Source organism: Heptranchias perlo, chromosome 36 (genome assembly GCF_035084215.1).
Source record: "Heptranchias perlo isolate sHepPer1 chromosome 36, sHepPer1.hap1, whole genome shotgun sequence".
Classification (NCBI taxonomy): domain Eukaryota; kingdom Metazoa; phylum Chordata; class Chondrichthyes; order Hexanchiformes; family Hexanchidae; genus Heptranchias; species Heptranchias perlo.
Window position 1 is genome coordinate 6,065,782 of NC_090360.1, and position 24,276 is coordinate 6,090,057.

At 47.6% G+C, this 24,276-nt stretch overlaps 1 protein-coding gene across 1 annotated transcript in view; it reads left to right on the plus strand.

Annotated features, from left to right (window-relative positions):
- The window catches only part of mcu (mitochondrial calcium uniporter), a 114,375-nt gene that overhangs the window by 77,308 nt on the left and 12,791 nt on the right, over window positions 1–24,276 (plus strand). The window contains exon 2 of the mRNA XM_067972443.1: window positions 20,109–20,181. Coding sequence (XP_067828544.1) covers window positions 20,109–20,181 — 73 coding nt within the window. The remainder of the gene's footprint in view (window positions 1–20,108; window positions 20,182–24,276) is intronic.

Here is a 24,276-nt window from a genome sequence, read left to right on the forward strand (position 1 = left end):
CATGCTCCCACAGTTTGGAATTCTCTCACTGGACCCTTTTCTCTCCACTTTCCAAAACCGACCTCCATGAATGCAACTTTGTTCACCTCGTCTAATTTGTGCTTGGTCTCTGTTTCCCCCTCTCCGGCCCCCACCCCATCCAAGCTTGCTCAGCGCTTCGAGATGCTTTGTTATTTTGAAGGCTCTGTGTAAATACAAGTTGCTGATGGATGGCGATTGTGCAAATTCAGAACGCAAAATGTTGCGACTCCCTATGTGCATGTGATGATGTTCGACTGCTGCCTGTGCAACAACTGAATACTTCTTGTGCAAATCTCTTTTAAGTATGTGAAAAATGAATGTTTGGAGCCAGCGCTTGGTGTTAATTTGTCGGCGTGCCGTCCCTAAAACAGAGTGATTAAGATCAAACAGCAATGTATCATTAGAAAGAAAGTCATTTTTCATTTTTGACAGCTGTTACAAAAGGCATTAAGAGTGGAGCAGATTGATTGATGTATCAAAATTGGCTATTTCAGCGGGAAGGTAAGTTTCAGCTTCAGCAATCCTGCTTAACTTAATGTGTTTAACCCATTGTTGGGGTAGAGATTTTGGGGAAGGGGGAGAGTGATGTGGCTGGGTGATAACTCCTTTAGTTCTTTATCTGATGCACAAGGGAGAGGAATAGGCAGCTCCAAATGGGAATCGAGGCAAATAATGATTGAAGGAAAGAACTTACATTTATATAGCGCCTTTTACGACCTCAGTACATCCCAAAGTGCTTTACAGCCAATAGAATACTTCTGAAGTGTTGGCACTGTTGTAATGTAGGAAATGAGTTAGTCAATTTGTGCACAGCAAGCTCCCACAAACAGCAATGTGATAATGACCAGATAATCTGTTTGTGATGTTGGTTGAGGGATAACTAACTGAAGGACCAATTTAGATTTCTGTGGCGCTCTCGTACAGAGGTGACCTCTCTGAATGCTGTATAGGGAGAGGAAATCCAAGTTGGAGTGGAAGATGTGGTCAAAGAGAGGAAGTTTTTTAAGCGGAGTAGGGGGTGACGAGGTGGAAGGATTTAGGAAGATCCAGAGGGCTGCGATGGAGTGAAGGAACTGTTAATGATGGTGCAGGAAACGAGGAGTAACACACCATTGGAGAAGCAGAGGCTGCACATAGGGTTGCTGGACTGGAACAGATTGAGGTAGGGGTGGGGGGCGAGGCTGTGGAAGGATTTGAAAGTGAGGGTCAGTCTTAAATTCACTGGTGAACTAGTGCAGATCACCAAGGATGGCAATGCAGGATTTCATATGGTTAAGGACACAGGCTGTGACATTCCGAATAACATTATGTTATGACATTGGAACCAGCTCTGTCATATCTGTGGACAATGTAACATGGGGATATTTTGTCTGGAACAGTAAATCACTACAAACACATAATCTAGATATCATGAAGATAGCTGAATGTAGAACATGAATTGCGTTGAGGTTTAATGTCAGTTGACTTGAGCAGTTTTCCATCGCATGGTGAAGCACGAAACGATAATGGCCTGAGACCCGGTGCTCGTGAGGAGCTGACAAACCACATCGAGAAAGCTCGTTCGACTGTGGAGGTGAAGATCTCAAACCTCATTCCATGTTCAGCTGATGGAAAAGCAAATCAAAATTATTGAATGTCACTCAGTGAAAGAGAGAGAGAGAAGCAATGGATCTGGGCCAGGAAGGTGGCAAAAAAAATTGTCAAAAGGATTGATTGTTGCCTCTCAGGGTAGGGCTGCAATTTTGCTTTCGTATTAAGTGGTTTTGGTTTCATATCAAAACAAAAGTGGCATTATAGCTGGAGAGACCACCGGGCGCACTGAACCCCTGTAGTGTGTGACCCTCATCCAGGAGGCTGTCTCTCATTGTTTGAGGTTCCACTAAGTTCAGGACATTGAAGGAACTACTGAATCATGACATAAGGATACAGTAGGGTTGACTGTCAAGTTTATGGGGGGTGGTGGGGTTGGTGGAGGGGTGTAGAGCCTTCATCCAAACTTACCTTGTCATCTTGTGACCTCCAGTCTGAAATGTTTCTTTGTGTACTCTGTCTCTTTCGCCTCGTGGGACTTGAAATTGATGTGAGTGTTAAATAACAATATTTCTCCCACAGCTGCAAGTTTAAATCAGGGCCCTCCTGGTCTTCCCCCTCTGACATTTTTGCTATTTAAATGCAAATCGTTACCTATAAAAATGTAATTTAAAAACCATGTCTCTGAGCACTCCACAGTATTGTGTGGTAGTGCTGGATTATAATTAATATTGTATTATCCGTGCACTTGCAATAGAGTTTACTGAAAGAGAAAGTAATTTACATTTATATTGCATTTTTCACATGCTTGGGATGTCCCAAGCTGCTTCACAACTAACAAGGTAGTTTTGAAGTGTAGTCACAGTTATGTAGGCCAATTTGGTTAAGCCTGCAGTCAATTTGCACACTGCAAGATTCCACCACAGCAAATAGTTTAAAAGGTCAGTTAATGTAATTTGGTGGCATTGGTGGAGGGAGTAATGGTGCCCAGGACACCAGGGGAGGTCTCCCTGCTTCTCTTCAAATAGCGTCATGAGGACATTTATCTGAACAGGCAGAAGGAACTTCGATTTAATGTCTTATCCAAAAGGCAGCACTACTGCATTGAAGGGTCAGCCTAGATCATGAGCTGAAGGTCCTGAGTGGAGCTTCAGCCCCCAACCACTTTACTCAGGCATGAGAGAGTGCTACCAACTAAGCCAAAACTAGCAGTATGTCTAAATAGGAACAATCCAGTTTCCGTGTACAAGGAAATGGGACTGGGATGAAGGGACCCCTTCTGTCCTGCTGATGGTTGGCCTGCAAGTTTCTCATATGGATGTTGCCTCAAAATGTGATGATCAAAAGTGAATTTTGCAGTTTGGACTGACAGCCTACTGATGCCTAGAAATGGTGAAATCAGGACTTTAGGGGAAAAAAAATTGCTGCAGTTTTTAATTGATTTGCTATTTGGGAGGACAATGCCAGAGTTCTGTGCAGTGCTGGTCTCTTTCATCCTCATTTCCTCCCTCTAACCCCCCACCCCGTGGTTCCTTAATATGTCAGTGGCAAGATCACTAGGCAGTGTGTTAATGGGGTAGTGCGTTTGATACAGCCTGTGGGAGAAAAATCAGTTAAATTGAGGACAAAATTGTGTTTGAAAATTGAATTGTTGAAGTTGTGTGCGTGCCTCATTTTTTTGACTTCGAAGAAGAGAATGTTGTATTACTCTGAGGGTGGAGGTTGGGAGAGAGAGGAGGACAGAGTTATATCAGCCTCAGCCATGGTTTCTGTAGAAGAGTAGAGGCAAAAAAACTAGGCCAGGGTTCCCACCCCAGCTGTACACCAACCGGATGAATCAACCTAGGAATTGCACATCTGGGTTGGACCAGCATCATTTGCTAATTGGTGGCAGCAAGTGTCCAATTCAGGGAAAGAGAAAGGTGTGAGATTAGGTTCTCTGAGACCCAACCGAGGAACAGCCCAGTGATGAAGTGGTTAAGTCGACTGCTGGGTGGGGATTTGAAGCTTCCCTCCAATTTTGGCTGATGTTGGAATTCCTCTGCCGCTCTGTGTTGTGAACATGGATAATGGGGCTGCTCGATGGGAGGGGGTTACCCACCTTGTGTCTTGCATGCTGTGTGGGACATGTGTCCTCTGCTCATCACTGGTGGTGTTAGATCTGCAATGCAGTATAGAAAAGCTTAATTACTGTATGCAGGATGCTACAAGACAGTCTGTGCACCAGCCCTACGTCATGGGTTTACTTCTGCACTTGTATACACATGCATTTGGGTTTTTTGTGATGCTTGTCTGGATTCATAAAATTATTTTTTTTAGTGGAGATTCAAACAAAAATACCCCACTCTCTACATTGTGTGTGGGTGGTGGGGGGGACATAACAAGCATACTGCAGGGTTGTAACTCTCCTTCCAATAGAAGTTGCTCTTGAAAATGTTCAACTTTGGTAAGCTACCTTATATTTCCAAGGACTACGTGGTGTGAGTTTTGTTTGATTAACCTCACCGGAGTGCTGAGCATGAAGGGGATCTGTAAACATCCCAAACAGTGCATCGCTCCCTCAGTAGAATGCCAGCCTAGATTATGTGCAGAAGTCCTGGAACACCACAACCATTCAGACCCAATGGAGAAGCACTACTAACTGAGCCAAGCTGGTACACAAAAAAGGCACCATGCATTGAACGTAAAGTGGCCTCACATGTTCTGGAAGCTGATATTTCTATCCACATATTGTCCATTTTTTAAAAAAATCCATTTTCTCTGGTTGGAAATATTAACGCAGAGGGTGAAGGGAATTGGCAAGTAATCTTTGATATATGTAGAATGAATGGTAATCCTACACCTCTGGTCCAAACAGTAAAATACTGCTGGAAATCTGAAATAAAAACCAAAAATGCTGGAATCCCTCAGCAGGTCAGGCAGCATCTGTGGAGAGAGAATAGTGGGGTTTATGTTTCGGCTCGACGAAAGGTCATTGACCTGAAATGTTAACCTTACTGTCCTCTTTCCACAGTTGCTGCCCGAACCCTGCTGAGTGTTCCCAGCATAAATGTCATATGACTCTATGCGTTCAATTTGATGTACCTTCTGAGTGATTTTCCACCAAGTGTGGAGTGGCCTTAATCTGAATGACAGGGAGTTTAAGGCAGAGGGTCACTCATATTAAAACATCAAGAAACTCTGGAATCGAAGGAAGGGCTAACAGGACTTTGGGTGCATGTAAACTTTACAAGTGTTGGGTTGAATTCTCCTTTACATCCTCGCCCACTGGCAGTTTAAGACCAAAGTTGGAGGTGGAATGTACATGATCTATAGCTCTCTGTGTTTGTACAACTGAAAACCGTGGATGATGAGTTGGGCGAAAGAAGATCGGCTTACAGACTTTGAAAAGAAATTGGATCCAACAGTGCGCTGAGAAAAGGGTTTGCTTTCACCGGAGTACAACAGGCCAGAGTTATTGTGCCATGATTCAGCTGCTCATACTTACTAAAAACCATCTTGTCAAGAAGCCAGCAATTCATTCATTCATTCATTTCAGCTTATTGGTAATTTAAGAGATTATCATATAACAGACAATTGGAGCCATGGAGGACATCTGAAGTTAATGTGTTTTTCAGCCTAGAATTTTGTAATTGGAGCCCACTAGTTGAGCTTTAGCGCGCTTCTCTCTCAATGGGAACATGCATTGTACTTCCTGTAACGGGGGGTTGTCTGCATAAGGTCTCTGTACCTCCTGTAATGGGGGCAGTCCGCACAATAACCCTGTACCTGCTGAAATGGGGACTGTCTGCGTATGGCTATTGCTGGCGTTTAGTTTCTGAGCAAAATGGAGGCCGCCCCCCACCCTCCCGTATGATGTGAAACCTGTTATGATGTGCAGTAACTTGAGTTTCTAGGATTGCAAATTGCATAAAAATGGGGGTCTCCAAGTCTGCCGCCTTGTTGATCTTACCAGTTCCTATAAATTAAGTGGAGAGACAGTTCCCTCTCCCAGGTGTTAATGGCAGGACTTTTCCACTGAGTTTTGCTTGTACTAGTCTGGAGAATGCTTCCTTTTGAATTGCAATCCGTTTTGACTTTACACAGTGGGGCTGGGCTTACCCTATAGAGGGAGTGCCTCCAGGAATGTGTTTAAAGGGAAAGTGTGGCGTTTATGGAATGTGTGTTGGGGTCAGGGGGGAGGGAGGGGGGGGTGGGGGGAGGAAAGTGTGGCAGTTGATGGATGTACCATAGTTATACCATCAGTATTTGCTGCAAACAGACAAAGAAAAATAGTATTTTCTTGTATAATTCTTTAGCTGTTTAATTTTCCGACCATTTGTTAATGGCAGGACTTTTCCACTGAGCTTTGCTTGTACTAGTCTGGAGACTGCTTCCTTTTGAATCTAATCGTTTTTCTGAGATGAATCACAGGGGCTCCCCGGTGGCAGTTAACCTTTGTACCAATAACAGCGACTATATTTGACTCACGTATCCTAGCAACACACTCGAGTTTTTGCAGACGGGTCCTAATGCATGTGTTCCTAGTTGGAGCTGAATGGGGACCTTGTCCCAAGCTGCCTACATTTACTGACGTTTCCCCTTTGCCATCTTTCCGTGTGTTTTAAATGAGGGTTGTAATTCAAGTCGTTGGTTTATGGTAGAATCAGAGAATGATTACAGCACAGAAGGAGGCCATTCATCCCATCGAGCGTGTGCCGGCTCTCTGCAGTCCAGCTAGTCCCACTCCCCTGCCCTTTCCCCATAGCCCTGCAAATATTTTCCCTTCAAAAACTTGTCCAATTCCCTTTTTTGAAAGCCACAATCGAGTCTGCCTCCACCACCCCCTCAGGCAGTACATTCCAGATCCTAACCACTCGTGTGAAAGAAAAATGTTCTTCTCGTGTCGCCCTTGGTTCTTTTGCCAATTCACCTTAAATCTATGTCCTCTGGTTCTTGCCCTCCTGTTAATGGGAACAGTTTCTCTCTATCTACTCTGTCTAGACCCTTCATGGTTTTGAACACCTCTATCACTCTCCTCTCAACCTTCCCTGCTCTAAGGAGAACAACCCCAGCTTCTCCAGTCTATCCACATAACTGAAGTCCTTCATCCCTGGAACCATTCTAGTAAATCTCTTTTGCACCCTCTCTGAGGCCTTCCTAAAAGCAGTGTCCAGAATTGGACACAATACTCCAGTTGTGGAGTTTGAGTAAGGCATATTATGGTTTTTATCACATGAGATTCTAGGATTTTTATTGTTATGGAGGTTCCATTCTACCATTAGGTCCACTTCCCCATGAAAATGGCAGACCAGTGACTCTGCTAATATACAAAAGGGGGGGGACCGCTGTTCCCTATGATCAGGGCACTGACTCATGGCAACTACGTCATAGAATCATACAGCACAGAAGGAGGCCATTCAGCCCATTGTGCCTGTGCCGGCTCTTTGGCAGAGCTATCCAATTAGTCCCACTCCCCTGCTCTTTCCCCATAGCCCTGTAAATTATTTTCCCTTCAAGTATTTATCCAATTCCATTTTTATTTCCAGTGATCTTGGGACTTTTGTTGACGTCTTGCTAAGTCCCATTTCACAGTTCTGTTCATTTCCCGTGAAAACCAAAAGTCCCACTGGCCTTGGATACAGTGGCTGAAACTAAACTTGAAAGGGAAAGGAAGAGAGACTTGCATTAATATAGCGCCTTTCACGGCCTCAGGGCTTTTGAAATGTGGTCGTTGCAATGTTGGAACCAAATAATAATGGATTTTTGTGCCAACCGTGCCCACTCTCCCCACCGTGCCCCCCCCCCCCAATCCCAGTATATGAAGAAAGTAGACAATTTTGTTTAAACTGGTTGGATATTTTGGAGTTCTGTTTATGAACAGAGAGAAACTCTGTCGGGTTAGGTAGTGTCTCTGATCAGAGTGTTTGTACGTGATCTGTGCAGGAACAGACTTGTTGGGCTGAATGGTCTTGCCTTATTTCCAGACTTGTTGCTCTTCTGCTCTGATGACTGGGAGGTGAGGAAACCTTCCAATTACGTTTACTTTCGACTCTTGATTAATTCGCCTCACTGGCGGGGAGGAATAATTGAAGCAAGCTCAAGTAAGACAGGTTTTATTGTGAAAGGAACAAAGACTGAAAACAGAGATGACGAATGGCCCGATTTTGTAAGAAAGCAAAAAGAAAAAGATTGCATTTATATAGTGCCTTTCATGGCCTCGAGATGTCTTCAAGTGCTTCACGGCTCATTAATTACTTTTGAAGTTGTAGTCCCTGTTATGTTGACAAACAGAGTGGCCAATTTATGCACAGCAAGGTCCCACAAATGGCCAATGAGATGATTGGTTAAGGTGTGTTAACAGTGTTGATTGAGGGATAAATGTAGGCCTGGATATTGAGAACCCCTTTCAAATAGTGCCACTGAATCTTTAAAGTCTACCTGACCAGGTAGATGGGGCTTTGTTTTAACATCTCATCCAAAAGACGGCACCTCTGACATTGCAGTAGTCCCTCCGTGCTGCATTGAAGTGCTAGCCTAAATTATGTGCACCACCCCCTTGGAGGCCCATCTGGTAATTTGATGCAGTGTTGGACTTTTTTGTCAATTATACACAGAACAAAGGTTCTTTTGTAGCCTTTGCTGGAGCCCTGGTCAACAACCTACAGAAATGCATCTTCTCTGAGATGTCTGCAAAGATGCAGCTGTCAACCGGTCTGACAAGGCATTGTCTCTGTTTTGTTCATCCTTCCACTGATGACTATGAAATTAGTCGATGTAATGTGATTAGGACACCGAATTATGATCCCAGGCAATACGCGTGTAACAAGAGCAGTGTTTTTCTTCAAGTTGGTGGTGTTGAAGCACTGGAGGCAGTGTAGAGGAGAGTCACCAGCTGGTCCCTAGAGTTAAGAGCGAGGAAAGACCAGGAAAAAAAACTTCGGCTTCCAGCCTCCATAGAACTGAGGAGACCTCCTCGAGGTACATGTGGTGAATATAGAACATAGCTCCAACTGAAACCGTGACAGTAGAGAAAGGGAGCACTGGTTCAAAGACAAGTTTAGAACTGACGTCAGGGACTCTTCACACAGAGCCATCAACGTGAAATGGACTCCACATTGAGAAGTGGAAGCAAAAATCTCCAGGATCATTTAGGAGGCAGCTGGAGATGATGATGAGGGGATTTCAGGGTCTTCCTAGATGGCCGAGCTAGGATGGGGCCCCATTGGTCACCGTCTTCATTATTTTGTCATTTGTTTTAGTGGGGAGGAGGGAGGGAAACAGAAATCTGAGTGTTGTTATTACTACACTTACTTATTTTGCTTACGATGCGTTAACTGGTTACAATAAATATAAATGGAAAATCCAACTTTTTCCATTTCTTTCTGAAATGAGGACAACAGCACAGACCTATTAAATTGTCTCCTGAGAGAGAAGGGTTATAGGGTTGCCAACCCTCCAGGACTGCCCTGGAGTCTCCAGGAATTAAAGGTTCGTCTCCTGGACACTGTTACGAGCAAACCTCTATCAGGTCATTCCTCAGCCTTCTCTTTATCTGAAGAAAAGAGCCCCAGCCTGTTCAGTCTTTCCTGATAAATATATCCTCTCAGTTCTGGGATCATTCTTGTGAATTTTGTTCTCACCGTCTTTCATTTATTAGTTATAAAAATATTGGAGATAGGATAAAAAGGCTGACAGTCAGGCGTCATGCAATCGGGTAATTAGGAGCCCGTCTGCTTTCTGATTGGCCATGGGAAGGCAGCGCACTGCGAGGATGGACATGTCGGACGACCAATGGAGGAAGCGTGGGGGCGGGGCGGCTGGAGGCCATGTGATGAAACCTCCAGGAATACATCCAACCAGAGTTGGCAACCCTAATAGGTAACAATGCTGTGTTTTGTTATTTTCTTGAAGACCTTTCCTCCAGTCTTCACCATCTGAAGGTAGCTTGTACTTGCACTAAATTTGCACAGGCATCGTTAGCCTTCTACCTCATCCCTGTTCTATGCGCGAGAGTCTGGATGTTGGGCCTATTGCACCTCGGGGCATCCTGGTAACCCCAATTCTGCCCTTACCTGGTGTCCACAAAGGTACACTTCAGTTGGAGTCACTGGATAGCAGTTTGAAGCAGGAACCATGGCTAATTTTGTTTTTTTTCCTTAGCTCAGAGGGCCTTCTGCTCCACTGTGCCCTCACTGCTGCTTTGCCTGAGATCACTGAACTCGGCATAGACTAGGTTAGATAGATACATTTTACATAGCGCCTTTCAGTGAGCTCAGAACATTTTAAAGTGTACTCACTGTAATTTGGAGTCAGCCAATTTGCGCACAGCAAAGTCCCACCAACAGCAATGAGATAATGACCAGATAACCTGTAATTTTAGGTGTTGGTTGAGGGATAAATATTGGCCAGAACACCGGGGAGAACTCCCCTGCTCTTCTTCGAAATAGTGCCGTCGCATTTTTTATGTCCAAGGTTCCTTTTGCGTACTTTTTTTTGCCTCCTGGTTAGAATTGGGCCTTTTCAACAGGAAGGTTCCCTTTGAGGATGTTTTGCTGCTGTTAGGACGGATCGCAGGACTGGGAGTGAATGGTAATTAGCAGTGGGAACATGTACAGTAATCTTGCACAAAGAGGTCATCCTGACTTTCTCAGAGCATTTATCATCTCTTCTTATAAGCCATGGAGGGAAACTTCATTTTTTACTTATCTCTGAAATCAAATCCAATCTGTTCTGTGTAAATTGTAGCAAACCTGGTCAAGTTTGACCTTAAACTGCACAAGGGTAATTTTTTATATATATATATATATATATATATATATACAAATAATTTCTTATCATGGCCCTTCCTGCACTGTATAGTTTGAGGCTGGTAAATGTAGAAGTGTGTGTGTGTGTGTGTGTGTGTGTGTGTGTGTGTGTTGTAAAAAGAACATTTATTTGAGTGACTTTGAGAAGGTTATGATGTTTGCAGGTCAAGGGCAGAGGTAACAGCACCTTGGAACAGTGTATTTGTACAGAGCTATTTGATAAATTCAAATGGAGCAGTGTGTATATGAGAGCTGGGGTGAGCTGTTTTGATTTTTCTCTGCTTGCCCACATGTTTTATTCACGTGATATGTTGAGCGATGTGCGCCCAGGGTCGAGGATTGGTAGGAGAGGCTCCAAGACACTCTGCATGGTTGAATTCTGATCTCGGTCATATTTTGCAGGAGTTCCAGTCAAGGCTCTTCTGCACAGTGAGGGATGAAAGCTCAGTGAACTGGCACGGCCAGTTGTCACACATGCCAAACCCATAATATTAGTGCAGGCCTTTGTCTGGTTATCTGATCATGCCTTTGTTGAGGAACTGCTGTGTGACGAGAGGATAAAATAGCTTCCAAAACAGAAAGATGTATGTATATTTTACTTAAAAAGGGAGATGGGAATTTATTTCCCAGCAAATTACGTCTACCAAAAATCTGCTATTGGGGTCAGAGCCTTGGGCGGGGTAGTGGTGGGGAGGAGGGTCAGAGCCTTTTGGGGGGGGGGGGTGGGGAGGAGGGTCGGTGGGGAGGGGGTGTCAGACTTTCTCCAATTTCTCTATAAACTGGGGGTTTCTTCAAGATGGAATGAACTAGTGCCTATGAATGTGGCTTAATTCCTTAATGGTGCAATAACTGCTAGGAGAATAACTCTTCAAATAAATATATAAAATGTCATATATGTGAATGATAGTGACAGTGTTGAGAGATAGCTCCCTCATTCCCTTTGAACAGCAACATCCTTTTCTTCCCATAAAGGGAGACTGTTGTAGCCTTTTGACAATGTACCTTATCCATTTCTGTGCTTTTTAAAGTTTAGTGGTGGGTGTATTTTGTGGAGTTTTTTTTAATTGAAGTGTCACTGCAGTTCCTTGAGCTCCCTGGTTGTGAAGCAAGCATCTCTTGACCTGTAGATTGACGCACGAACATTGACACAACCGATGGGAGGAGGAGACAGGTTTGTAACTCTTCTCAGCAGCCACTTTGGAATGTGCTGGAGGTGGTGCACTGAGAAAGTGGCCTCTGTGCAACCAGTATGGATTGAAGAGAGGAAGCATTTCCCTCTCCGAATTTCAGCTGTTAGTTTGTTTCAGGCATTTTAGTTATTATAAGATGTTGTAAATCTGTGTGTCGCTTCCTATTTATTTATGCTTCCTGTATATATGATCGGCCCAACACATGCCATAATTAGTGATTCATAAAACTGAGATGAAGTTGGCCAATTGCCAATTTTCTACTTGTCAGCACATGATGCAGAAGCAAGCTGACCTGCCACGGGTCCATTACTGCAATAAATTCACTGCAGGGTGGTGATGGGGCCTGAATTTAGCTCGTGTCAGATTTCCGGCCTCTCAGTCTTCAGTTTTTGAACACTGATCAAGATGCACTTTTTGTCTGTTTGAGGTAATAAGTCACATAACAGATTGGAGGGGGAGGGGGGGAGGGGGGGAGGGAAAGAGAGGAGAGGGAAAGAGAGGAGAGGGAAAGAGAGGAGAGGGAAAGAGAGGAGAGGGAAAGAGAGGAGAGGGAAAGAGAGGAGAGGGAAAGGCCAGTTGAGTTGGTATTGGTTGTCCAGATGCTCCATGCTGAATCCTGCTTTAAACAAGAGCTAATGACGTGTATGATGATGCCAGTCTTGGTGTGTATTGGACTTGGCTTGTGGTGGTATCATCATTGTCCAGTCTGATCTCTGTCCAGCTGTAGTGTCTTGGCATTTGACATTTCAAATACTGTTGGATGATGTGTTGAGATTTAGGTTGCTGGAGATTTTTCCTGTGCCAGGCTTTTTCTCTCCTGAGAAGGGATTGACGTGTTACCCCGCTGAATTATTCGATCATGGTGGGCTTGATGGTCATAGCCACTCAACCGAAGCAGAGCCTGAGAAAGTAACTTAACCCAGGATTCAGTGTTCAGATGTATTTCTCCACTTTGTGAAATGAAACCCTCCCGGTAACAAATGTGCGTGGAACTTCTATGCCAGTCAGAAAGAATAATGTGCAGAAATCTACCAGAATCTCTGGAGGTACTCGGCAGCTCAGAGCCCACTTACGCAACTAAGAGATTCCCCTCTTTCCTCCCTGCCCCCCCAACCGTGCTCCCCTGCCAAAGTCTGCTCTGAATTACTTGAGTAGGCCAATTTGGAACATGGTCACATGCTAGCGTGGGTCTTCTACCATCTGATTGGGCTCCTAGAACAATATTCCAAACCCAAAACCCCCTTTTCCATGAAACATAGACAGGGTGCCCCTAGCACATGCTTAGCTGTACTGACAATCCCATATGTCAACGCTGACCTACATTGGCTCCCAGTCCGGCAACGCCTCGATTTAGACATTTTAATCCTTGTTTTCAAATCCCTCCATGGCCTAGCCCCTCCCTATCTCTGTAACCTCCTACAACCCTCTGAGATCTCTCCACTCCTCCAATTCTGGCCTCTTGCCCACCCCAATTTCCATCGCCCCACCAATGGCGGCCGTGCCTTCAGCTGCCTAGGCCCTAACCTCTGGAATTCCCTCCCTAAACCTTTCCGCCTCTCTACCTCTCTTTCCTCCTTTTTAAGATGCTCCTTCAAACTTACCTCTTTGACCAAGCTTTTGGTCACCTATCTTAGTATCTCCTTATGTGGCTCGGTGTCAAATTTTGTCTGGTAACGCGCCTGTGAAGCGGTTTGGGACGTTATACTACATCAAAGCCAAGTTTTTGTTGTATCCTCCTGGTAATGTCATGTGACAAAATTATACAGTGACTTCGCAACGTACCTGTGTGGATTCTAAATGTATGTGGACTTGGGATTCTGTTGGTTTGTGAACTCAATCCTTCCAGCATTTTACTCTGAAGAAGCTGAAAAATGTTGTATTTGTTTTTTTTTTATTGGCACATGCTTGATTCATACAGAAAATGGAATTGCATTTACCTGTTCTCATTCGAATATTGATAAGCTGTCAGGGTTATAATCACTCTGTAATGCAGCTGTCAAGAATATACAACAGGAGGAACACTGCCAGCTTATTAGAATCAAAATAAATCTTAGGATTTGGTGCTTTGTGCCACAATTACATAATTCATATTAGAACATTCTGGAAGCATTGGCGTGTTTTTATTATTCTGGAGAACAAAATCATTGTCTCAACTCCTCAGAAGGCCAGAAGTTATTGATCTTTCATTTTCTGAGAGACATTCATTAAAAGTTGGGCTAAGTAGGACATGATGCAACATGATGTAGGATTTAACGCCAAAGGCATTGAAGTCCCAGGGAGTACTCGTGAGCTGGTCCCATATGGAATACTGCGAACTGCAGTGGAGATTCCCTCTCTTTGGAGAGAGTACAGAGGAGGGCCACCAAGCTGATTACTGGGGATCAGGCACCTGAGCTCTGAAAGACTAACAAAACTACAAATATTTACACCGGAAAAAAGAAGCCTTGGGGGGTGGGGGGGGGTGGAGAGACCTTATTGACGTTTTCAAGAATTTAAGAGGTCCAGGTGAGCTGAACACTAAGAACTAACTTGGCACAACCACAAACTCTGTAACCAGGAGGCAAAGAGCTCAGAAGAGAGAAGGTCGAAGAGGCAGTTTCAATTTAACTACTTCACGCACAGGTTGGTGAACGTGCGGAGCAGATTGCCCAGGGAGTCAGTGGGGGTTGAACGTGTCATTGAGTTCGAGGGAGTTGGATAGTTTTATTTTTTAGTGGGGGGGGGGGAAAGAAAGCAGTCGCTCGGTAGCAGGTCTTTTTGAACTTTGGGCCTGGCCAGGTCGTGTCTTCCAATCCTGCCCATTCCGATTTGAGAGAGGGAGTTTGGGGTGTTGCACAAACGATGGTGCTTAACTCTCTGCTTCAGTTGGTGTCGGACCTTGGAAGAGAAAGAATGATGAGAAAAATAAGGGGAAATTTGTCCTCAAGATTTATATTGTGAGTTGGGTGATCAGTGTTACCATTTCAGCCCCGGGGATAAGTCTCCCTGTTGCACTTGGATCTCTTGATTTGGTTGCCAAAATGTTACAACTGAGGGGGAGAAATCCAAAATAGTTCAACAGTATGCTGGGCGTTAGCTTATTTGAAAAAGGACACACATCAGCGAGCAGCCAGTTTTCTATAAAACTTCCACCCAGTATCAAGAGTATTCAAGCTGAACAGGAATTGACTCCACCATCAAAACTATAGGTTGGCAGTAGGAAGTTGGATTATGAGAGCAGAATATTTTGAGGCCCTGTTTCCTTAGTTACAGAGTTTTAAAATTGTAATCGTGCTGTAGTCTTGGTGATGATGAAAACTAATCTGCAGGCTCTCTCTTATTTTTCATTCTAGTGCACTGACCTTGGTTTTTTTTAAATGGGGGTGCGGATAACTCATTTTTAAAAATTCGTTCTCATGATGTGGGTGTTGCTCGTTGCTCTTGAGAAGGTGGTGGTGAGCCGCCGCCTTGAACCTTTGCAGTCCATGTGGTGAAGGTGCTCCCACAGTGCTGTTGAGATAGGTGGTTCCAGTGTTTTGACCCAGCGACTATGAAGGAACGGCGATTATATGTCCAAGTCGGGATGGTGTGTGACTTGGAGGGGAACATGGAGGCGATGGTGTTCCCATGCACCTGCTGCCCTTGTCATTCCAGGTGGTGGAGGTCGAGGGCTTGGGAGGCGCTGTCGAACAAGACACCGAAGAGGACTGGAGGTGGTGCAAAGAATGGTCACTGGGGTCAGAGGACTGGGTTATCAGGAAAGACTGGCGAAATTTGGGCCTTTCAGCCTTGAAAGGAGGCAACATATAATAAATAGCATAGAACATGCAAATCAGGAAAACTCTTTCATATTAAACACAGACAAGGGGATGCAGGTTCAAATTAATAAATAAATAAATAAATAAAAAATTAGGACTAATATCAGGAACTTTCTTTTCACACAGTGGTCAACTGACCATCCTCATCTGTATCTATTTTGTGATCTTGTTTAATGAAGATTCATTCGTGTTGTGTGTTGTGCTTTATTTATAGTGGTAATTGGGAACAGATCATTTATTTTAAAAGGTTATTCAGCTCCAACTTGTGAACATTCAAAATAAAAACCTACATCTAGCTGGGTTTGGTTTTTATGAATATTGTCGAGCCTCAGTCTCTCTTGATACCATTACATCCAATTTACACTGGCAGCTCAGCTGTATTGCCTTTTTATGTTTTGCATTTTTCAACTTGATTTAATTTGGATTTGGCTCCTTTATAGCATGGTCCAAATAAGCAGCTTAAAATATATGGCATTACCACACAACTTGCACAAGCTGTGCAGATGTTCACAAGCTCTCTGTGCATGTTGTGTGTAGTGACTGCAATTTAAAAGTACTACATTGGCTGTGAAGAGCTTTGGGATGCCCTGAGCTCATGCAAAGTGCTATATAAATGTAAGCTCTTTCTTTGCTTTAACAAGATTTTAAAGTATCTTCTTAAATCTCAGCTCCTTTATTAGGGTCTTTTGAAATGTTAAATGGCCCATATCCCAATTTAATGTTAAAAAAAAATGAACTAACAGCAATTGTTCGCAACCATTGCCTCCTATTTGACCCTGAGATGAACTTCTGACCACATATCCACTCCATCACCAAGACCGCCTACCTCCACCTCCGTATCATCGTCTGTCTCTACCCCTGCCTCAGCTCATCTGCTGAAACCCTCATCCATGCCTTTGTTACCTCTAGACTTGACTATTCCAATGCTCTCCTGGCCGGTCTCCCATCTTCCAACCTCCATGAACTTGAGCGCATTCAAAACTCTGCCGCCCGTATCTTAACTTGCACCAAGTCCTGTTCACCCATCACCCCTGGCTCCCAATCTGGGAACGCCTTGATTTTAAAATTCTCTTCCTTGTTTTCAAATATCTCCATGGCCTCATCCCTCCCTATCTCTGTAACCTCCTCCAGCCCTACACCCCTCCGAGATCTCTGTGCTCTCCCAATTCTTGCCTCTTGCTCATCCCCGATTTTAATCGCTCCACTGTGCCTTCAGCTGCCTAGGCCCTAAGCTCTGAAATTCTCTCCCTAAATCTCTCCACCCCTCTCTCCTCCTTTAAGACACTCCTTGAAACCTACCTCTTTGACCAAGCTTTTGACCACCTGTCCTAATATCTCCTTATGTGGCTCGGTGTCAAATTTTGTTTCATAATCGCTTCTGTGAAGCACCTTGGGACGTTTTACTACGTTAAAGGCGCTATATAAATGCAAGTTATTGCATATTTGAGTCTTTCAGCAGAGTAAATTTCTATTACTTATCTTTGCTAAATGCTGCAACTACTTATGGGGTTTCTGAATTACATTCCAATTAATGTTCTTTTATCATGTTGCTTTCAGCAATGTTGTGCTGTGGATTTGTGTCCTGTAGGAGCTTGATTTAGATTTTCAAAATTAACTTAATGCAGGGGGTCAAAACAATCGTTGTAGAGATTTTTTTTTCCTTCACATCCTTATTAAATGCTCTCAACATTTATTCCTCAACCAACATCATTAAAGCAGATTATCTGGTCATTTATCTCTCTGCTGTTTGTGGGATCTTGCTGTGTGCAAATTGGCTGCTGCATTTCCTGACATTCCAACACTTCAAAAGTGGTTCATTGGCTGTGAAGCATTTTGGGATGTCCTGAGGTGGTGAAAGGTGTTCCATGAATGCAAGTGGGGTTTTCTTTCTTGTTCTCTTTCATTCATTCTTTTCCTTCCTTCCTTCCTCCCTCCCGCTGTGTATGGCCTCTGAGTCATACTTCATCGGAGAGAGAAAAGTGTAGTCAATAATCTGTTTGCTTCCTGTTCTTTCCCATCATCAATGGTGTGTAATGGCTGAGATTTTGAAGTGGTTTTGGCTGCCAGTGCACCATTTTTGCACTGGGTACCAAATGACAGTCACCAAAATACCATGAATTTCAGACCTATAATGACCTGCTACACATGTCACACAAACTATGTCCACATAAAGCCCCTGTCAGCACAGAGAGAATGAGACCTGAGCTGTTTCAAAGCCAGGCCAGACCAGAAGAAATGAAGGTTACTGCTTTCTCTGATTTGGGGGAAAAGGGGGTGAGGAGGAAAGATGGAGGCTGGGGTTGTGCAGCAAGTTACAACACCATATCTTCAGGTTTTAAAACCAACCCAGACAGAGATTGAAGGCCTCCATCTTGTTTCACGGAGGAGCAGTGCAGTGGGTTAAAACCCTTCGGTTTTGGGACCAAGAGTGATTGCTTCCGACAACATCCACAAAGAAATAATTGGGGTGAAGGTCACCTCAGTCTGATGGGGAGAGTCTAGCTGGTGCAGTCAGTTGAAATATTTGGCTTTGATCTTTGGAACATGTTTTTGAGTCCCATTCAGACCAATACAGATTAATCTCTCTCCTCTCTGATTGTTTTAATAGTCCTAAGTGTAGTTAATATTCAACAGTACTAATCCAGTTCCTAGGGGATGTAAATCCACAGCACCAAATTCCAGGGGAATATTTGAGTATTGGTTAGAGTTTTCACATTAAATTGGTGTTAGTTATTTAATATTTCAAGATTCTTGTTAGAGCAATAAAATTACCTGATCAAATATTAATGCCTAGTATAGCTTCTATTTGTTTGTTTTCAGAATTTTTCTCTATCTATTTTTCTCTCTCTCTCTTGCCTTCTCTCTCATTCTCTTCCCCCCCCCCCCCACCACCCCTCTCTCCGCTTCTCTTTCCTCACACTTTCTTTCTTTCTCTTCACCCCCCTGCCCCCCCCAACCACTGTTCTTAATCTCTGTTTAAAGGATAGACTCTGCTGATCTCTTCTTTTGAAGTCTGTATCCCTGCTTACATTATTGCATCTTAAGTCACCTTCAAGCTAAATGGTGTTGCTGGCAAGAATCTCATTTAGACAGTCATGATTATTTAATGCATTCCAATCCTTCCCAGAGAGAGAAAAGAAACCCCATGCTTCCCACAATCCGTTTAGTTTAGAGTAACGTTCATTCAACGACACAAATGTTTTCCAGCAGCAATCCGTTAATAACGGGATCGCCTGTCAGCGGCAAAATGTAAAGGGACATAAGGGCGGGGAGGGTGCAGGGAAAAGCTAGAAATGCTCATGGGCCCGATTAAGACCTGGTTTATGTCCGCCAGACACAGATCAGGAGGGCCACCCACAAAGAACCTGTAGTCCTCTCTTCACTCCTCCCCCACCCCCCCCCCCCAAAAAAAAAGATCATCGCAGCCAGCTATTCCTTAAATAATTCCAGTTTTCTTTTGTCTTATTCTTTGTATGAAGAACCTCCTGTCTTCTTATTCTGCCTTTCATCAGCAGGAACCTGTGGGACCCTTGTCTTACTGTCACAGTTGATTTTGAAGTGATGTTCCGGGTATGCCGTTGACTCCTGCTCTCGTGTGCTCAAATTGTTTTGTCCGCAGGCCAAACTGAGGCAAATATATGTATTGGGCAGACCTGATGCGTGTGATGTACGTGACCTACGAGTGCCCTTATACGGAAAGGCCATTTGTTAACTATTATACAGCATTCTTCTCCATGGAGCTGTCTGGCCGTCTAGACTTTTGTGGGATTTTTAATGTTGGGGCCTCAGTTTAATGACTCATCTGAAAGATGCACCTCTGACAGGCCAATGCAGCAGGGAGTGAGGGAGTACTGCACTATCGGTCTAGATTGGGGCTTGAACCCACAACCTTCGGACTCTGAGGCAAGTATACAAACAACTGAGCCAAAGCTGATTGCAATATTGCTCTTTAGTAATAAGGCAGGGCCCAAGTGGATATCACGCTGATACCAAGAGTGCAGGCTGGCAGTGGTCAAATATTCTTTGAGTTTAAAAATGAGAACTCTTGCTGTAGTTGTAATATGTTGACTTCTAAAATTCGCAGTGACTTCTTGATTTCAACCTTTTATCTGAATCTCTGATGAACGCTTCGTACTGGGCTTATTAACCCCACGCTCTTGCTCACCCACTCATTTTCTGCAGTGCAATCGATAATCAATGTGCATCATCAGCAGTATTCAGAGCAGGTTAATGATGTTTGAAGAAATGATGGTTTGAGAAGGTCTGAGCTTCATAGATGTTGATCTGAGAGCAGCTGTCGCTACTCTCTAACATTTCTCCCGGGGCTGTAACGGTTTTAACAGCACGTATTTCTTTGCCAGGTCCAAAACTGGTTGCTGCATGAATTTTTTTTTTAAAAGGACCTCTGTTTCTTCCTCGGGATCCGCCCCCCCCTTCCTAGTACCATCCTGGGATTATTTCCAATAAACAGTCAGAAATATGGGCTTACATTGTAGGAATTTTATGACAACCCACTCGGAAACCAGACTGTTCAGTCCCGATGCAAAGGGTTGGTGGCCGTGCCCTAATTGACATTGTTACGATGCTCGCAGTGCTGGAGCAGTGCCTACTCTGTGATGATCTAGCATTTCACCTGTGCTGTTGGGATATCTGCCTTTACGGGGTCTAACAGTTGCATTGATCTATTGTGTTGCAATTCACTCGGTGGGGTTTCTCTTTGCGGATGTGTACAGTATGTTATGTAGTTCTACTCACACTAAAATCCTTTCCTTGCTCTGCAGGTATGCCAGAGATTTCCAGCATGGCACAGTCAGCGAGTGTTGTACTGCTCCAGTACCTTAGTGCCCTCTAACGGTGAGTGACACAAATCCCCTGCTGGCACTTGGCCAAGAGCTTGTCCCTCTGCTGATTTGCATTGTGAGATTCAGGCAGATACACAACCAAGCAGTAAGCTGCTCAGACGCAGCAACAACAACTTGCATTTATATAGCGCCTTTCACGTAGTAAAACGTCCAAGGCGCTTCACAGGAGCGCAATCAGACAAAAATTGACAGTCAAAGGAGGAGAGAGAAGTTTAGGGAGGGAATTCCAAAGCTTGGGGCCTAGACGGCTGAAGGGAGTGCAGGAGACACGAGGCCAGAGTTCGAGGAATGCAGAGTTCTCGGAGGGTTGTAGGGCTGGAGAAGATTAGAGATAAGGAGGGGTGAGGGCATGGAGGGATTTGAACATGATCCCTAGTGTGCTCAGTTCACTCACTCAGTTTCTCCTGCTGGCTGTTTCCAAACTCCCCACTATTTACCCCTGTAGTAGATTAATGCATGCACTGTTTCGGGTTACACAATATATCGTAAAATTGACCTCTCATTCTGGCTCGGTTGTGTTCATAATCAGTGACTTCAAGGAACATAGGTTCAGGAGGAGGCCACTCAGTCCCTCGAGCCTGTTCCACCGTTCAATTCAATCAAGGCTGATCTGTATCTTATCTCCTACAGCCACCAATCCCTGCCCTCAACCCCCTTCCCTAAATCACTGAGGTCTTGCCACCTCCCTGGATTTAGAAGCCTCTTATGCTTTGACCATCGTATTGCTGCCTGCTCTTCATCACCTCCTCATTGTTCTGTTTCCATTGCCCACTGAGGTGCTCTTCCACATCCTGCAGGTGGGAGCAAGTTGTTCAAATCACAGTGCAGCCTAATCATGAGGGGCTTTGACAATAAGGAGAAATTGTTTCCACTGGCAGAGGACGCAGATTTAAGATGATCAGCAAAAGAGCCAGAGGCAACATGAAGAAACATTTTTTTACGCAGCGAAAGGGCGGTGGAAGGAGATTCGATAGTAACTTTCAGAAGGGAATTGGATAAATACTTGAAGGGGAAAAATGTACAGGGCTTATGGGAACGAGCAGGGGAGTGGGCCTAATTGGGTAGCTCTTTCAAAGAGTCAGCACAGGCATGATGGGCCGAATGGTCTCCTTTTGTGCTGTATCACACTAATAGAAAAGCACTGCCTTGCAATTGCAGACCCAAGAAATCCTCCCATTCAGATAATTCCCTCACCTGCCCGCAGTGTTACAAGATGCCTGAATTTGTCCAAAACTGCATTTGCTGCTGTCAGTAAACTGTCTGAGCTGAGAGTTCAGTGGGGAAGGTGGATCGATCTCAACAACGATTCTCGTGGCAGTTCTTCATTTCAATGTGTGCAGAAACCTGTCGTGAAAAGCAGACAATCAACTTATGCCCTGAATTGTCATGGACTGCCTGATGCATGACAGGTGGTTTCGCATCTCCTGTCCCCTGTGTGCAGTGTTTGTTGGATCCAGCACTCCAATCACAGCTGTGTGTCCATTGTACAATATCAGGTCTCCTCTTCTGTGTATTTTTTAAATCACCTTTGAGTCAGAAGGTCATGGCTCAAGTTCCACTCCAGACACTTCAGCACAAAATCTAGACTGACACTCAGGTGCAGTACTGAGGGAGTGCAGCACTGTCGGAGGTGCCGTCTTTCGGATGAGATGTTAAACTGAGGCCCCGTCTGCCCTCTCGGTGTGGATGTAAAAGATCCCATGGCACTATTCAAAAACGAGCAGGGGAGTTCTCCCCGGTGTCCTGGCCAAAATTCATCCCTCAACCAACATCACTAAAAAAGATTATCTGGTCATTATCTCATTGTTGTTTGTGGGATCTTGCTGTGTGCAAATTGGCTGCTGAGTGTCATATATTACAACAGTGACTACACTTCAAAAGTACTTCATTGGCTGTAAAATGCTTTGGGACTTCCTGCGGTTGTGAATGACACTATATAAATGCAAGTCTTTCTTTATAAACACTAGCCCATCTCCCATGGCATTGCACATCGCGGGAGGGAGCAATTTTAACTTTCGGCCATGGTGCATAATGTGCGGCCAATCAGATATCGCCCATTTCACACCATCATTGAAAGTTAAAATGACCCCGGGGAGTCCAGACCAAGTGTTGTCTACGAAGTGGGATTAGAGGCCAGGGAATAACTGGACCAGGAAACACGTGTCCCTCCCCCTCTCTGCGCGCGCGCCCCCCTCCCCCTCTCCGCGCGCGCGCCCCCCTCCCCCTCCCTGCGCGCGCGCCCCCCTCCCCCTCCCTGCGCGCGCGCCCCCCTCCCCCTCCCTGCGCGCGCGCCCCCCTCCCCCTCCCTGCGCGCGCGCCCCCCTCCCCCTCCCTGCGCGCGCGCCCCCCCTCCCCCTCCCTGCGCGCGCGCCCCCCCTCCCCTCCCTGCGCGCGCGCCCCCCCTCCCCCTCCCTGCGCGCGCGCCCCCCTCCCCCTCCCTGCGCGCGCGCCCCCCTCCCCCTCCCTGCGCGCGCGCCCCCCTCCCCCTCCCTGCGCGCGCGCCCCCCTCCCCCTCCCTGCGCGCGCGCCCCCCTCCCCCTCCCTGCGCGCGCGCCCCCCTCCCCCTCCCTGCGCGCGCGCCCCCCTCCCCCTCCCTGCGCGCGCGCCCCCCTCCCCCTCCTGCGCGCGCGCCCCCCTCCCCCTCCCTGCGCGCGCGCCCCCCTCCCCCTCCCTGCGCGCGCGCCCCCCTCCCCCTCCCTGCGCGCGCGCCCCCCCTCCCCCTCCCTGCGCGCGCGCCCCCCTCCCCCTCTCTGCGCGCGCGCCCCCCTCCCCCTCCCTGCGCGCGCGCCCCCCCTCCCCCTCCCTGCGCGCGCGCCCCCCTCCCCCTCCCTGCGCGCGCGCCCCCCTCCCCTCCCTGCGCGCGCGCCCCCCTCCCCCTCTCTGCGCGCGCGCCCCCCTCCCCCCTCTCTGCGCGCGCGCCCCCCTCCCCCTCTCTGCGCGCGCGCCCCCCTCCCCCTCTCTGCGCGCGCGCCCCCCTCCCCCTCTCTGCGCGCGCGCCCCCCTCCCCCTCTCTGCGCGCGCGCCCCCTCCCCCTCTGCGCGCGCGCCCCCCTCCCCCTCTCTGCGCGCGCGCCCCCCTCCCCCTCTCTGCGCGCGCGCCCCCCTCCCCCTCTCTGCGCGCGCGCCCCCCTCCCCTCTCTGCGCGCGCGCCCCCCTCCCCCTCTCTGCGCGCGCGCCCCCCTCTCTGCGCGCGCGCCCCCTCTCTGCGCGCGCCCCCCCTCTCTGCGCGCGCGCCCCCTCCCCCCTCTCTGCGCGCGCGCCCCCCTCCCCCTCTCTGCGCGCGCGCGCCCCCCTCCCCCTCTCTGCGCGCGCGCGCCCCCTCCCCCTCTCTGCGCGCGCGCGCCCCCCTCCCCCTCTCTGCGCGCGCGCGCCCCCCTCCCCCTCTCTGCGCGCGCGCGCCCCCCTCCCCCTCTCTGCGCGCGCGCCCCCCTCCCCCTCTCTGCGCGCGCGCCCCTCCCCCTCTCTGCGCGCGCGCCCCCCTCCCCCTCTCTGCGCGCGCGCGCCCCCTCCCCCTCTCTGCGCGCGCGCGCCCCCCTCCCCCTCTCTGCGCGCGCGCCCCCCTCCCCCTCTCTGCGCGCGCGCCCCCTCCCCCCTCTCTGCGCGCGCGCCCCCCTCTCTGCGCGCGCGCCCCCTCCCCCCTCTCTGCGCGCGCGCCCCCCTCCCCCCTCTCTGCGCGCGCGCCCCCCTCCCCCTCTCTGCGCGCGCGCGCCCCCCTCCCCCTCTCTGCGCGCGCGCGCCCCCCTCCCCCTCTCTGCGCGCGCGCGCCCCCCTCCCCCTCTCTGCGCGCGCGCGCCCCCCTCCCCCTCTCTGCGCGCGCGCGCCCCCCTCCCCCTCTCTGCGCGCGCGCGCCCCCCTCCCCCTCTCTGCGCGCGCGCGCCCCCCTCCCCCTCTCTGCGCGCGCGCGCCCCCCTCCCCCTCTCTGCGCGCGCGCGCCCCCCTCCCCCTCTCTGCGCGCGCGCGCCCCCCTCCCCCTCTCTGCGCGCGCGCGCCCCCCCTCCCCTCTCTGCGCGCGCGCGCCCCCCCTCCCCCTCTCTGCGCGCGCGCGCCCCCCTCCCCCTCTCTGCGCGCGCGCGCCCCCCTCCCCCTCT